The sequence below is a fragment of the Gopherus evgoodei genome, chromosome 1, assembly GCF_007399415.2.
Source record: "Gopherus evgoodei ecotype Sinaloan lineage chromosome 1, rGopEvg1_v1.p, whole genome shotgun sequence".
NCBI classification, from domain to species: Eukaryota; Metazoa; Chordata; order Testudines; family Testudinidae; genus Gopherus; species Gopherus evgoodei.
In genome coordinates this window covers 362,218,693-362,235,031 of record NC_044322.1, presented here as the reverse complement: position 1 = coordinate 362,235,031, position 16,339 = coordinate 362,218,693, and the positions used below count along the sequence as shown (strand labels likewise).

General features: G+C 46.5%; 1 protein-coding gene across 2 annotated transcripts in view; it reads right to left on the bottom strand.

Annotated features, from left to right (window-relative positions):
* TASOR2 (transcription activation suppressor family member 2) overlaps positions 1 to 16,339 on the bottom strand; it is a 70,847-nt gene that overhangs the window by 10,652 nt on the left and 43,856 nt on the right. The window contains exons 17-21 of one of the 2 annotated variants that reach the window (XM_030577686.1): positions 15,119 to 15,662; positions 10,441 to 10,978; positions 6,977 to 9,930; positions 3,294 to 3,419; positions 555 to 708 (exon numbers count right to left, since the gene is read on the bottom strand). In XM_030577686.1, coding sequence (XP_030433546.1) covers positions 555 to 708; positions 3,294 to 3,419; positions 6,977 to 9,930; positions 10,441 to 10,978; positions 15,119 to 15,662 — 4,316 coding nt within the window. Of the gene's footprint in view, positions 1 to 554; positions 709 to 3,293; positions 3,420 to 6,976; positions 10,979 to 15,118; positions 15,663 to 16,339 lie in introns of both variants that reach the window. The other variant, XM_030577611.1, reaches the window with a different exon arrangement.

Genomic DNA, 16,339 nt, shown 5'->3' with positions numbered 1-16,339 from the left:
AATTCCAATATCTTTTTGAGATGGGGTGACCATATCTGCAGGCAGTATTCAAGATGTGGGTGTACCATGGATTTATATAGAGGCAATATGATATTTTCTGTCTTATTGTCTATCCCTTTCTTAATGCCCGTGAAGGGCCAAGACACTGAACTACCCTCTCAGCCCTAGCGATGATCTTGCATTGCCATGGTTAAGGAAAACTTGTGACGGTGCTGGTTCCCATTCTGTGGACAGAGGGACACCAATCTGATACCTTTCACAAGCATTAAATTCAATACACAGAAAGAAAAAGCCTCTGGCAAGTTGTCTCTTCCGGGCGAAAATGCTCCATCCTGACTGGCTTTGGGAAGATTGGCATCTGCTACCGACCAGCATCTCTCAACAGGCCTCTGACTATGCCAAGGCCTTCTAGAGCCACGTGTTTCCCTAGATATCCATCATAAACCTGTGCTCTATTTAAGTCACAGTTATTACAGTGCGGTAATGATTATCCTCTTGCAACAAATACCAATGATTTTCACGCATATAAAGGAGGTGGGGGTAATCAGACTCACCTAAAGTTACAGTTTCTAACACTTCATCATCAGAGACCACAAACCCCCCCATGTGAAACAGCTCCTGATAAGTGTGATCAGTTATATCCTCTGGGCTGTCCACTCCAGCAAAGGTTACATTTGGGCAGTGCTTTAATCTCAGCAAGGAAGGGATCTGTTAAAGGCAAAAACATTCTTCATGTACAATATGTAGCTTTTAACTGGTGAGACTTCACACCATGTAACCAGGAACTTCTCTCATTCTTTCTTCTTCCAGGAGACGGTGGGTCCCTGCTGGAGTCTTGAGGATGTTGCCCATTTCCTTCTGTTTTATGCACTCCATCCTCAAGTCTCCGCAGCTCAGCCCCTCTGGGCTGTGGATGACTCAGTGGGACTCTGTAGGAGCCTTTCAGGCCTCTCTTTAATAGTCCACTGGTGATCACTGTGAGGATATGAGGTACTTCTCTCTCACTCCGAGCCACAGGTCTGAACACACCACACTGCTCCAGCACACTGGCAGCAAATCAAGGACTATGGGTATGTCTACGCTGCATGCTAAGCCCAGGCTCTGACTCAGGGTTGAGCCCAAGACCTCCTCCTGTCCACAGACACTAGGTGCAAAGCAGCTGGACTCAGATCAGCGAGCACTCGGAACCCGGGTCCAAGGAGCCTGCTAAGAGGATGTGTCAGAGCCCAAGCCCTGCCGCGACTCAGGCCCATGTTCTATCATCCTGCAGAGTGGACGCAGCCCAAGCCACAGATCTGAGTCAGAAAGTCTGCATAGTGCAGTATGAACAGTAGCTCGGCCGTGAAACTCGGGTCCAGCAATTTTAAACCCAGGTTTACAATGCAGTGTGGAGGGATAAGCATGGGCGTGAGAAGACAGAGTCCACAGACCTGGGTTTAGTGCGCAGCATAGACATGAGACCAGGTAGAGTAATCAAAACTGGGTCACGGTACAGTGAACTCTAGTACGTCTTAAAACATGCAAGTTAAGAAAGACAGAGAAAAGCTGGAGCTGTGAACAGGAAGGGGCTACTTTGATAAATAGTCTCTGGTCACATCTTAGAATTAGCAACTACTGGGATAGGCTAACAGGTAACACTGAAGAAATGCAGGGTTTACAATTACCACGCAGGCCCCAGAGAAGTATTCTAAATGACACTCGGCCCTAGTATAATTATACCATCATTTCAGAAAGTGGCAAGTCCTGTGTCTATTCAGTGCAAAGTGACTTCAATGAAAGCCTCACCTGGGTTTTATACCTTGAGTACAGTACAGTAAATCCTCACTGAACGCTGTAGTTATGTTCCTGAAAAATGCGACTTTAAGCAAAACAATGTTAAGCTAATCCAATTTCCCCATAGAATTAATGTAAATGTGTGTGTGTGTGTGGGGGGGTTGTTGGTAAGTTCCAGGGAAGTTTTTTTTCACCAGACAAGACTATATTATCTATCTATCTATCTATCTACACACACACACACACACACACACACACAGTATAAGTTTTAAACAAACAATTTAATACTGGTACACTGTGATGATGATTGTGAAGCTTGGCTAAGGTGCAGGAGTCAGAGAGTGGGATATTTCCAGGGAATGCCTTACTGCTAAATGATGAACTAGCAATTGGCTGAGCCCTCAAGGGCTAACTCTCACACTCTACTGTACAAGGCAGCAGGAAAGGAGGGAGGGCAGACAGAGACAGAGACACACCCCCTGTGTGTGTGTGAAAGAGACAGAGATGCGCATTTCCCCTTTAAGTATGAAGAGTGGGGTCAGAAGAACACTGCCTTGTTAATTAGTTCAGCAAGCTGAGACCTGAGGGTAGCTGCAGCTGCCTGGAAGCTGCCTGTGGTGTGTCCCTCCTGCTTTATGGAAGATGGGGTAAGCGGGGTGCAGGAGCAGGGGGGAGGGGGACACCCTGACTTTAGCCCCTCTTCCCTCCCCCCCCACAGCAAGCAGGAGTCTCAGGGAGCAGCTCCAAGGCAGAGGGCAGGAGCAGCACATGGCAGTGGGGGGAGGGACAGCTGCAATTCCTAGCCTGCTGGGCAGCTCCTGTACAGGGAACTTAGGGGAGTGGGGAGCTGATGGGGAGCTGTTGGTCCACCCTGGTTCCAACCACCCACCAGCTAGCTCCAACGGGCTGCTCTTCCTGCAAGCAGTGGACAAAGCAGGCGGCTGCCAAACCATGTTAGAAGGGAGCGTTGCACAACTTTAAACAAGCATGTTCCCTAATTGATCATCAATGTAACAACGAAACAACATTAACCGGGGCGCCTTTAAGTGAGGAGTTACTGTACTTAGACTCTGCAGCGATTGGTGCTGCTGGAATGTGGATGGGATCTTAACAGGGGCCTACGAGCCAGGAATTCCTGTGTTCTAACTCTGGCTCAAACTAGTTTACTGTGCCGACTTGGAGAAGCTAAACCAGACAACCCAGACTGATGCCTTCCCTGGTTTGTACTGACTTCTGAGGTCGCTAGCTATTCTGTGATCTAAAGTGGCGCAACGGCAGTGAAAGAAATGGGCCCTCTGTTCTTGTTTGTTTTACAACTCCTTAGCCACGTACCTTGCGTAAGTATTAGGTTAGCTTTAAACTGCGACATCTTTAGGACATCACCAATAGGTATGCAGACATGAGCAATTAAAAATAAAACTCTGGATAGGTGCAAAATTAGAAACCTGTTTAAAAATGGACTGTCGTATTTAGAAATGGTGTTTCCAGTTTTGACACAAGAAAGATACTTCTGAACCTACTTTATGAATATGCAAAGATATGTCCTCATTTCTAATAATGACAATCAGTCTGTCTGTCTCCAGCTGTTGTGTTTTACAGAAATCCAGAGGTTCAATTTCAGTGTGGCCACTTTTCTTCAATAAGCTCTGAAACACAAATAAATCATTGCAATAAAGTAAGAATGTTTGTATGGTCAACATATTTACACCTTACCAAAAATAGGCCATTTAATATGATTTCCAGTTGAGTACGAAAGCGATGATTTATCGGCAAATAACCTGGATATTGAGACTCTGGATATGCTAAAGCCCAGCATGAAAAATAAATTTTGTTTTGTTTAGTTACTATTAGATGGGGTTTCTTCCCAATTCTGCAAACAAATGTATATAAAGTTTGAACTTATATAGTCCAGGCTTGTTTGATGAGAGTACCAGTCAGGACTGGAAAGAGCTATTTTATCAATATGCCTAAGGCAGGGGTTCTCAAACTGGGGGTCAGGATCCCTCAGGGGGTCGCAAGGTTATTATATGGGGTGTTGCGAGCTGTCTGCCTCCACCTCAAACCCCGCTTTGCCTCCAGCATTTATAATGGTGCTAAATATTTTTTAAAGTGTTTTTAATTTCTAAGGGGGAGATCACACTCAGAGGCTTGCTACGTGAAAGGGTCACCAGTACAGAAGTTTGAGAACCACTGGCCAAAGGTGTATTTCTGTTATTGATTATTTTGTTTTTAAAATAATATAATTATCTGAATAGTCAACTTACTCTAAATATCAACACAAAACTTTAAAAATAAATTGACCACTTACTCAAACACCACACAGGCAAAGAAAGAATAAGAAAAAATGGCAGGCATTTTGCAGTAGACTCTCCCTGTGCCAACCAGTTTGCAGTGAGGAGAGATTCAGAACGGCCAGCACCTATATCATCTCAATTCATCAGCACAGCAAAATCGATTTTCGTACTCTAATATACTCTTGGTTAGATAAACATCTCGATCTATATCTTACATGGACTCTCAGGGAAGTATGCTGCAGCCACAATGCAGAGAGTAGATGACCCAGTACTGAGACAGCAAACTAGCTGATTTAATTTTACATTTTTAAAAGTTTCCGTTATAGACAAACTCGACCGCAGAATTAAGTTGCTGACGTTAAAAAAATGCACCCAGTCAATCACCTACATAGAGAAGCATGAGTAAGCAGATGGGCTTTCCACCACGCCCTGGAAATCAGCCTGGGGTTCTGTCAGACTAAGGCCGTGTCTCCTAGAGTTGGCTAGAAAACAGATATACCTTCCTGTGTAAAATGTTGCATGTTTGACATGTTTCTTTTGTCCCAGTGTGAGACAAAAGGCCAAAAATGCACATTTGTCAGGGAAAGGGTTTTCAGGAAATATGCTCTTTCAGGAGCACTGAAACAGAATGTTTTGGCTTCCTGGCTGCCCACCTGTAAGACACTTGTCAACTACACCTGTGAAATTCGCAAGAGCCTTCCAGCCTGCGTGCTGGAGAGGGAGAGAGTCTCAAAGTGAACCGCCTGGCAGCCCTCCAGGAAAGCCTTTGTCAATTTCATGGGTAGAAAGTGCACTTGACCAAAGCCTTGCTGTCAGGCAGTTGGGGAGCCCTTCTTTTGATTTTCCCAATGGAAAAAAGTCTCCTTTTTCCGCCTGAAAAACTGAAATTTTCTTGTGGAAAATTCTGGTTTTGTGAAAAAGCCCTTTTTTTTTTTTGGTCAGAAAAGGCACAACTGGGAGCACAGAGAAGGCATTGGCACACACCATTGGTTTTGCCACCTGTTTTCTACACCAGTTCAGAGCTGGCCTAGACAACGACAGTGGTAAAGATGCCAGTGACTGTCTACACTGGCTCTGCAACGTTGCTACTTCCAATGCAGCTGAAACGGAGAGATTTTTCCCCCAAACTCTAGTATAGATATAGTCTAATTGGGGAAACAAATTCTAGTGTCAAAGACCCCCCACTGAAAACCACCTTACAGTAGCACACAGACATTCAAAACACTCGGACTCGCAGCAAAACTCAGCTATCACAATCAGGCACAGTGAGTGTACAGGGAGACTTTGGCAAACCAGTAAAGTGCCTGAAACCACCATGGCTTATTGTTAAAAGCGACCTAGTCAGCAATCTGTAAATTGGCCATTCAGCAACCTCAGCTTGACCAAGGCAGGAGGAGGGGCAGTTTTGGGGTGCCTCAGAAAGGGCAGCTTGACCCCGCGTCCTTCCTGATAAGAATTGTGTTGAAGTTGCTGATACATGCATTTTAAAAGAGCAGGATGTACCCCAGGAATGTCTATTGGGGTCTCAAGGCTGCAAACTCTGGAAAAACCCACACCTGGTTAATCAATAATCAGAAGGAGCCTCTTGCTTGACCATTGGAACTGCTTACATTACAAGTTTTCCTTAAGGGACATGTCAGTCTATTACTAAGGTATAAAGGGGAAAAGGTTTGAGATAGTGGGACTCTTTTTGGACTCTCCCTCTGCATACATCTTGTGGTCCCCACCGGCAGACAGAAGATTTGGCCACTGGAAGCCTGCCACTGTGTCACTCGAGAGCCACATTCAGCTTTGGTAATTATCAAGGGTTGGGGGTGTTTTATTAATCTGTTGCGGACATGTGTAAGTGCTTAAGACTAAGTGAAGTTTAGCTTTAAGTGAAAGCACCCTTGTGTTGTCCTGTTTGTGCCAGCCATCTTTCGGTCGGATGGCTGTGTCTCCCCTGATTTATTTCCTGACACCACCTCGCACAGAGTAAAAGTTACCAAGAGCTTTGGGTTGAAAGAACCCTGGGTAACATGAGAGAGGCCGGTTTCTCAGGTTAAACAGGAATCAAACCATGTACTGTAAGGTTTTTTTTAAAAGCACGATCATAAATGTCTTGAACTGTGATCAAAAGCAAACAGTGGAGTCTATGGAACACTGGTGCAATGTGCTCTCTGTGGAAATAATTGGCCACCACGTCACCGGAGCAAGTAAGCAAAACCTAAATCAGAAACAGTCCTAGTTGTGCCAAATGCAAACTAAAAAAGGCATTTCAAGCCAGAGAAGCCACCTGAAACTCCGGGACAATCAAGGAGCCAGGATTATTTCTAAACTTGGCAAAACCATGACAAAGGCAGAGCAAAGGCTGCCTCACATTCTTCCCAGTATAAACATTTTTTAAAAATTATGAAGCATACACAAACGACTGCCACGGTACAGCCTAGCAAACTCAAACCATAACCATCTGGCACATGGTTTTGTGTGGTTTGCCAATTTTCTTTACTATTATGAACAGAAAAAATCTGAGGAGCTGTATTAGCCTTTAATGCCTGAAGTCCACCTCTTTTCTTTGATCACAAGTGAAAATTAATAAGTGATCGCTGATCCTAGTTCTCTCTGTGTATGCATCACTAAACTATCACACACTTTGGCATGATTTGGTTTGAATTATGGCTCCAGAGAGCCAAGACGAAGTAGCAGAGGGTGTTACTGATCAGGACCGAAATCCCCTACAACTAACACAGCAGGAAGATACTGCAGGTCAGCATTAAGAAGGATTGGCCAAATCGTGTGAGGAAGCTTGCATACAGACCGCCTGCATCATTCCTGGCTCAAGCCATTGGTACCAGTTCAACATTACAAGAAGCGCCAAGATCACTCACAATTTTAAATGAACTAGGAAGATTTAGAAATTGCCACATTACCTTCATTCTCACAAAGAAAGGATCATCTTCTGTTTCAACCAGGTAGAACATACATGCATTTCTGCAAGCCTCTTTAACAACACTTTTCAGTCTGTAGTGTAGAGTGCTGCATAAGTCACTAATCATGTTCTCATAGGAGGCTGTTCTTTTGGGAAAACGTGTGCAGTTTTTCCTTTCGCCTGCAGACTCTTCTGAGGTAGGGCTCTGACTTCTTCCTTTGTTACCCGCATGTACATTGTTCAACATCACCCTATTGAACTCAGCATATTCATTTAAAATGACCGAAATATCCCCCCGGGATTCTTTTAGTTTATCATCATATTTTAATTTGCCGAGATGTAAAGGACTAGCATAGTCACGACCCTGACTTTTGACTTTTGCAGCATTTCTTTCATTGCTAAATTTATCCTGCCATGGCACAAAGAGAGGTGGTTCAGCAAAATCTGTGTATGTGTCATTTCTCAGGTGCCAACTTGAACTACGCTGCCTTGCATCTGAACGCAGAACTGTTACCAGAAGGGGGCTCCTACTCCTGGATGGTGCATTTAGACTAGGGGCTTCAGGAGCCTCTCTCAGGGGCAAAGTCTCAGCCATGACCTGGGCAGAAAACTCTTTTGAAAAGATATTGTTGGAGGTAGAAAGTCGTGATTTCTGGCTCTTTATTATTTGTTTTAGCTTATAACTGAAACGCAGACATTCCATATCTAAAGTGTTCTGGGTAAGATCATCAATAACCTTCCAGGTCCTAGTCAATGAGCTTATTAAGTCAGATCGTTCCACAGAATAGTCATGTCTCTTGGAAGACTGTAATGGTCTAGTTTTAGCTTTGTGTTTTTTGGTAACAATAAAGTTTGTATAATCCCTCAGAGTGCCCTGATCATCTTTAATATTGACAAAAGGGGGCACATATCTATCATCTTCTCTAAACCCAATGGGCCAGCCTGACTCAACAACTGAAAATCTTTTGTCTGCTTCCAAGGAGTCCCAGTCATCACTCTTCCAGTTTTCATTCTCTGAGCTTATACATGAATCATTGTAATTAGTCCTTGTAACTGCTGTTGCAGGGATCGCACCAATGGCTCTTGTACCACAAAAGCCCCTAAATTTAGCTGTGGGAGGTACAGTACCTCCAAAGTACTCCTGGTCAGAGTCTCCAGAGAAAGACTCATATGATAAACTTTCAAAAGTCAAATGCACACCTCTATCTTTGTTAGGGAATTTTGTAACTTGGTTGGCCAAATGTTCCTCCAAAATATCCTCCGTATCACTAAGTTCCAGAGTCTCTCTAGAGTCTGTGTGTGCACATAATGGAGGCATTTGAACAGAGGAAACAGGGATTTCTTCCCTAGTGACATCGGAGTCGGTTTGATGTAAATCAGCAAACATATTAGGTTCCTCCGTCATACACTCACTCTGCAGTTCTGTTATTTCACAAACAGAGCTCTGGTCATATGCTTCTGCGAACTGTTCCTCCTCCTCCTCTTCTAAGACAGATGCAGTGCTCGCAGCAGGACTAGTGCTTCCGAGATCAAATTCCTCACATGATGTGGGTTCTTCTTTGTCATCATTCTCTACTAAGTCTGCTACTTTGCCAACAGGGATTTCATGTTCTAAAAACATGTCTTTTTTCACCCGTTCTGTGTAACAGGAACCTGAGAAGTCTTCCACAGCAGACGAAGCTATCTCCATCACAGCTATTTGATCAATGTGGTCAGAATTCATACTTTTGGAAAATACTGGATTCTTTTCACTTTGCTTCACTGAACTAGTGTGCACATCTGTCTCTCTGCTGATGGGGATACTATGTGGCTGAAAAGCAACCGCAGTCAACAATTCTGGATTAGTACAAGTGGGCTTGTCAGTTGGAGAAATCTCTTCCTTACTCCCCAGTAAGTCTGCTCTTTTACCTACAGGGGTTCCGTGTTCTAGAAATTTGTCTTTCTTTGGTCGTTCTGTACAACAAGAACATGAGGAGTCGTCCCCAGCAGACAAGGGTGTTTGACTCTCAGAGATGGAGCACATTTCCGTAACATCTCTTTGATCAGTGTGGTCAGAAGTCATATCTTTGCAAAGCACCAGATCACGTTCACTTGGCTCTAATATACTTTTGGGCAGTTCAGTCTGTCTGCTAATAAGGCTGCCACGCTGCTGAAAAGGAGAGCCAGTCATCAGTCCTGGGTCAGTATGAGTGGGCTCGGCAGCTGGACTTGTCTCTTCCTCACTCAAAATAAGACTGTGCATATACTGATGGTTTACCACATGAATTTGTTTCAAGTCCAAATGTTCTTTAGCAAAAGATTTTTCATTATCCACTGATAAGATACAAGCGGATTCTACCGATTTGCAAAGAGAGGCCTCATTTTCTCCATGTGTAACAACCATAGTTATCTGGTTTAATTCATCATTACATGGTGACTTTTTAGTAACAGAACAGACTCTGGTATTCTTAAATTTGTCACAGCTTTTCTCAGCTTCAGAGTCAGCTTCCAAGTGTGTATTTTTAAAGACTAGGCCTGGGCTTTCACTTGCTCCTGAAGATTTGTTCAGCAGCTCGGTTGTGTCAGCAGAAGGCTTCTTTTGCTCTCCTTGAGTTGCTGTATTGCTTTGTACTTGATTTGAGTCTTTAATACTCAGAGAAGTGTAATTGGCAGAATCACTTCCTCTGTCTTCCTGAGAAATGCAACTGTTCTCTACTGAATCACTTTGTGCTAATGACTTAATTTCTTCAGCTGGTTGGACACTGATTTCTTGGTTCTCCGGAAGTGCATCTGCAAATTGTGTTATTTCATCAGAAGGTACGTCCTGGACAGGACTTGCACCAGGTGATAATGTTAGAGTTAATACACTGTCAAAGGGTTCTTCCAAGTTAACTGGACTGATCGCTTTGCTCTTGTCAGGTATGCAAATTTCCTTAGGAAGTACTAAATTGATTGGATCCTGGTCCATATCTTCATGTTCCATATCTGCATCATTAATGTCTTCAGCTGGTTTGACAGTGACCTCCTGGTTCTCTGAAAGTGCATCTGCAGATTGTGTTATTTCATCAGAAGGTACATCCTGGACAGGACTTGCACTAGGTGATAATGTTAGAGTTAATACATTATCAAAGGGTTCTTCCACGTCAACTGGACTGATCGCTTTGCTGTCGTCAGGTATGCAAATTTCCTTAGGAAGTACTAAATTGATTGGATCCTGGTCCATATCTTCATGTTCCATATCTGCATCATTAATTTCTTCAGCTGGTTTGACAGTGACCTCCTGGTTCTCTGGAAGTGCATCTGCAGATTGTGTTATTTCATCAGAAGGTACATCCTGGACAGGACTTGCACCAGGTGATAATGTTAGAGTTAATACACTATCAAAGGGTTCTTCCAAGTCAACTCGACTAATTGCTTTGCTCTCGTCCGGTATGCAAATTTCCTTAGGAAGTACTAAATTGATTGGATCCTGGTCCATATCTTCATGTTCCAGATCAGCATCATTACTTTCAGAAAGTGCTAAATCAATTGGTTCTACATTTATACTTTCATAGTCAAAATCTTCCTCCTCCTCTTCTCCCTGGTTTTCTAATGGATCATATGATTCTTTCCCTTTTCCACATGGGCTATTGTGTTCTGTGCTCTTCATATTCATTTCTAATTGAATTGCTTCACAGAGACATAGTGATTCATCACCACCAACCTGGCAATTGTCTTTATCCTCTGCAGAGAGAGTGATGCTGTCCAGTGTCTTTTTTCCCTCGGAAATGACAGTATCATTACTAATAATCGCTGGCTGTTCATTTTCCTGGTTCTCTGTAAATTCAGTCTGTGAAAATGCAGAGTCACTCTGTGAAACTTTACTTAAATCAAAGGCTTGATGTGCTTCATCGGAGTCATCAGTGGAAAATTCTTCAGGTCTTATCCTTGTATTGCTGGGTTTACCAGAAGGGCTGCAGGTAGAGCTACTGAAGGAAATTACAGGGTCCAGCAATTCCTCTCTTTCACTCTTCTCTTCATCAACCTGAAATTACAAAGTTCGAAATGTAACTACTCAGAAAGACAAATGTAGGAAGAGAAACATTCTCCAGTTGCAGAGTACTATCTTTTTAAATCCTCAAACTTTCATAAGCCAATCTTGTTTCAAAACCCTAGAGAAATGATTTTAAATTCACCTCCCAAATATTTTACTGCCAAATTCTGTCTTCAGAATAGACAAATGAGCCCATTCACGTCCCCTACCCTTCCAATTCCCCCTCAAGATCTGCTTCTTCTGTGATACTTATAGGATATTGGCAGCTAACAACATCTAGGGAGATTGCAAGGAGGAATTCCTGGTTTTCTATTTTGTTTACTTGTATTTTAATATTTATTTAAAAAGAACTGCCTTGAAACCATCTCATGGTGCACATAGCTAATCTAACCTCACACTCTTATCTCTGCCACCTTCGTCCTCTCTTTCCAACTTTACTCTCGCTTATTGCGTCTAATCTTGAATTAGATAGTAAGTTCTTTGGAGCCTGGAACTGCCTCTTACATTTGTACAACACCTAGCATAATAGGTTCCTGATCCCAATTATGGCCTCTGGGTGCTATTTCAGTACAAGAAATAGTGAAATCAACAGACACTATTCACATTAATCTGAGAGCTGAATTTGGCTGTAAAAGCTCTGATTTTTGTCCACGTGGGCCTTGTTTACCTGGTGGGGTAATGGGCTCTCCAGGGAAGTGATTTCTAAAGTACACTAATGTGGTGTACATTATTGTTCTGTGTAACGGCACTATGTTAAAGCACACCAGCAGGGTCTAAATGGACCAGTTTATGTGCAACATGTTAGTGTGTTTTAGAAATCACTCCCCTGGACAGCCCATTACCCTACCATGTAAACAAGCCCCAGTGGATAAAAGTAGTATGATGTAGACCCAGCAAGGTCTACACAATGTATGGACCATTTACCGTGCCCGGCTCCTGAGCTCCCGGCCGGGAAGCCTAGTCCCCGGCCCCTTCCCCGCAGCCATGCCACCACGCGGGCCGCGCTCTGGCCCGCTGCTTCCGCTGGGCAGTGTGGGGAGCGCAGCTGGCTCTAGCCTGGTGTCACGTCTCTGAGCTCCTGCTGCTGATAGGGGGCGCGGAGCAGGGGGTTGGGTAAGGGAGCGGGTGATCCTGGGAGGCAGTCAGGGAGGAGGGGGCGGTTGGATGGGGCAGAGGTTCTGGGGGTGGTGGTCAGGGGATGGTGAACAGGGAGGGTTGGGAGTGGGCGTCACAGGGGGTCTGTCTGGGGGCAGGGTTGTGGATAGAGGTCAGGAGGGCAGTCAAGGGACAGAGAGCAGGGAAGCTGGATAAGGGGGTGGGGTCCTGGGGGGTGTAGCTAGAGGCAGGAGGTCCCAGGAAGGGGTGGTCATGGGATGAGGAGCAGAGGGCGGTTGGATAGGGGGTGGGAGTCCCAGGGGGCTGTCAGGGGGCGGGGGTTGGGGCACTCGGGACAGGGAGCAGAGGGGTTGGATAGGGGTCGGGGGACCCCGGCAGGAGGAGGTGGTCAGGGGACAAGGAGCAGGGGGGGTTGGATGGATTGGAGTTCTGAGGGGGGCAGTCAGGGGGCAGGAAGTGGGAGGGGGTGGATAGGAGACAGGGAGCAGGGGGGATGGATAGGAGTTGGGGGTCCCAGGAGGGGGCGGTCAGGGGACAAGGAGCAGGGGGGGTTGGAAGGGTTGGGAGTTCTGAGGGGGGCAGTCAGAGGGTGGGAAGTGGGAGGGGTCGGATGGGGGTGGTGGCCAGGCTGTTTGGGGAGGCACAGCCTTCCCTACCCAACCCTCCATATAGTTATGCAACCCGTATGTGGCCCTTGGGCCAAAAAGTTTGCCCACCCCTGCCCTAGAGAGAACCCCCCCCAAACATAACAAGCTATCACAACCTTAACAGTTAAACCACCCTCCCCACTCCCACCCCCACCCTCCAGCCCCAAACACTCCTGCAAAAAGGCAGCCCTTGCAAGGGGACAACACAGTCCTGCTATTTTGGACAGAGTGTGAGTGAATTCCAAACACAAAGGAATGGAGATTGCCTGGGCAGAGTGCTTATGAACAGAAGGGGACTCCACTGGCCGAGCACAACGCAGCCGTATCCCATGGGGAGATTGGGTGCCTCTCAAGTAAGCACGTCTCAAGCCACTCGCAGTTTTGTCTCAGTAACGAATGATTGAAATGCCGGTCAGCTTGAAGAGGCACCGTAAAGCTTTTTATTATTTTTTTAAAGTATGGTTCATGATTCTGAAATCAGTATCTATAGACTTAAAAAGGTACCAAAACGTCACCCACGCGCCTTCTGCCAATCAGTTCCTTCCTCATTTGTCAGCCAGGTCATGCGTTCATCAGGGTTCCCAGTGCTTCATGTGCAACAGCAAATAGCTTAGTTAGGGTCTAAGCAATGAAAATAGGGGCGAACACGCTCCCAGCCTCTGCCGAGGTGTCTGTGATGTCAGGAGATGCTCTAGGAGAAACTGAAGCCTGAATGGGGGACTCAGCTGCCTGTCAGGTTTTCTCTAAGCCCAGTGGATTCCACGTAACAGAATCCTGGCATTAGCAACTTCTGCTTAATGGCAACGTATTGCTGGGACCCACCCCCAGGACCCCATCCCAGGAACATCAGTGATAATGGAGTTTGGATATTGGCACCGGCATGCTGCTTATGAGCAACTTTTTTTTTTTTTAAGAATGCCCCCACTGCAGCCAGGCTTGTGCAGCTGCAGTCAGGGAAGGAAGTGCTGGGACATGCCTGATCTGGTTGCCCTCCTCCCGCCCCACCCCCGCAAACCTGCCTGCAGCTGGCGCTCAGCCTGTCACAGCACTTCCTTGTGGGCTGCCACCCGGCAAACCTGCTGGCATGCAGGAACCACACCGGAGGTCGGGGCTGTGGGGAGGGCTGCAGGCTGGGAGGGGAGGCAGTGGGCAGGGCAGTGGTAAGGGGAAGGGCGGAGGGTGCAGCCTGGATACCAGAGTACCTCTCCTTGCACCCTCCAGGCTGCACCCTGAGCTGGGACGGGCTGGGCCCTGATTGGTGGAGAATGCAGGGAGAGGTAGGGTGCAGGCACCCAGCACCCTGCTCCTCGTAGAAAGCCCAGCATCTGGCCTCAGGGCCGGTGCAAGGATGTTTCGCGCCCTAGGCAAAACTTCCACCTTGCGCCCTCCCCCGTCCCCGAGCCCCTGCCCTGAGGCGCGCCCCCTGCCGTGGCACCTCCCCCCCTGCAGCAACTCCCCACCCCCCACCCTCCGCCCTGAGGCACCCCTTCGCCCCAGCTCACCCCTGCCCCGCCTCCTCCCTGAGCCCGCCATCGCTGCTTCACTTCTCCCACCTCCAAGGCTCGAGGAGCCAATCAGCTTAGGTGCCGCAAGCCTGGGAGGCGGGAGAAATGAAGAAGCGATGGCGTGCTCAGGGGAGGAGACAGGGCAGGGGTGAGCTGGGGCAGGGAGCGATTCTCCTGTGTGCCACCCCCCCTTACTTGCTGCAGGCGGCCCTCCCCGTGCTCCCCTGCCCCAGCTCCCTCCACTCAAATGCCGGTGGCGACCGGGGTGGCCGAAGATCCGGCCGCGGCGGTCACGGCCGAAGAAAATGGCGTCCCCCAAATCCTAGCGCCCTTCGCCTAAATGATTGCACCGGCCCTGTCTGGCCTGCAGCTCCCTGCTGCTGCTGCAGGGCTACAGCCAGGGAAGGCTCAGCCCTGTGTTTCCTTCCCTGACTGCTTCTGTACAAACCTGCCTGCCACTTATTAGCAACTGCTGGATAATGGCAACTTTTTGCTGGCAACAGAGGGGTTGCTAATCAGTGGAATCTATCGTATGATTAGCTCCCAGCTGCAGGACATGCTCAGAGCCTTCAGGACTTCTCCTACCCACTCTGTTACCTTCCTCTCCATCAAAAGCTTCACTGTTGTGATAACATTCCCCTAACAGGGATGGATACAGCTACCTCCAGCTCCTGTGCACACTGGTAGTCTATGAACCCAGCAGAAGGGGCACGGGTCACTAGTGTGGGAAACAAGCCCTCTTGTGTCCCTTTTACATTACTTAGTATGGGCCTTAGAGGCAGGTGCTTGTTACAAACACTCCCTGTGTCTTCCCAGTGTTGTATTTCTTGCATTACTGTACCAACTGAAATCCATGATCTTACCTTATTGAACACATGGATGATATCTACGCATCCATCGATAATCACCTCTTGTGGTCCATCCTTCAAAGGCGGGCTGCTAGAATCACGGCAGTCGTCGTTTGAAAAGGTCTTTGTGCAACTCGTGGATGACGGTTCATCACAAGAAAGCAGTTGCTCAGAGGAATACGATACTGTGCTGTGGATACTGCTGGAAACCTGATTGACCTCAGACTGAGAATCTGCAGGACATTTTTCCAAGCCAAAAGCTCCTTCACAGTCATCGCTTAATTCAGAAGGATCCAGAGTAGTGCTGGAAGCCTGATTGGCCTCAGACTGAGAGTCTGCCGGGCACTTTTCTAGATCCAAAGTTCCTTCACAGTCATCACTTAATTCAAATGCATCCAGACTACTGTTTATTGATACATATTTTTCAGGGTTACTGTGTTCTACCACCTTTCTCGTACTGCTTAGGAATTTGTTTGGTTTGCTATAAAACAGAGCTACCCACATGTGAAGTATAAGCTTCATTTCTTCCACATCATCGGGCATATCAGGGTCCCAGGGCCTGGAGGGGAAAACAAATACACTTAATTTCTCTAGCTGGTTGTGCAAAACTAATTCACATCAGCTCAATGGATTCAGAAGCCTCAAATGCAGGGACTTCTTAGCAGAGGTCTAAATTATAAACGAGGAAGTTGTTTGTTTTTGTTTTTCCTTGTCTGGAAAAGGATGGAATTTGTAGCCATAAATCAGTGGCTTATAGTGTCAGATTTTCAATTCACTGGATGTGGACACCACCGGAAGGAATCTGACCAGAGTCTGGTCGGCTGCCGTGCTCCCTGTGGGGAGCCCGGGTGGCAGCCCATGCCAGGAGCCTGGGTAGCAGCCTGACTTGGAGCTGAGACCTCCCCAGGGGGAGCTGGTTTTCTTGTCAATTTCACAGCCCCAGCAGAGCCATGAAATTTACAAGCTAGCCAGCAGGCAATTTAAGGAACGCAGTTGCGCCTACACTAGGGGTAGGCAAACCATGGCACATGTGCCGAAACGACCCGTGAGCTGATTTTCAGTAGCACTCACACTGCCCAGGTCCTGCCCACCAGTCCGGGGGGCTCTGCATTTTAATTTAATTTAAAATGAAGCTTCTTAAACATTTAAAAAAACTTTTTTACTTTACATACAACAATAGTTTAGTTACATATTATAGACTTAAAGAAAGAGACCTTCTAAAAATGTTCAAATGTA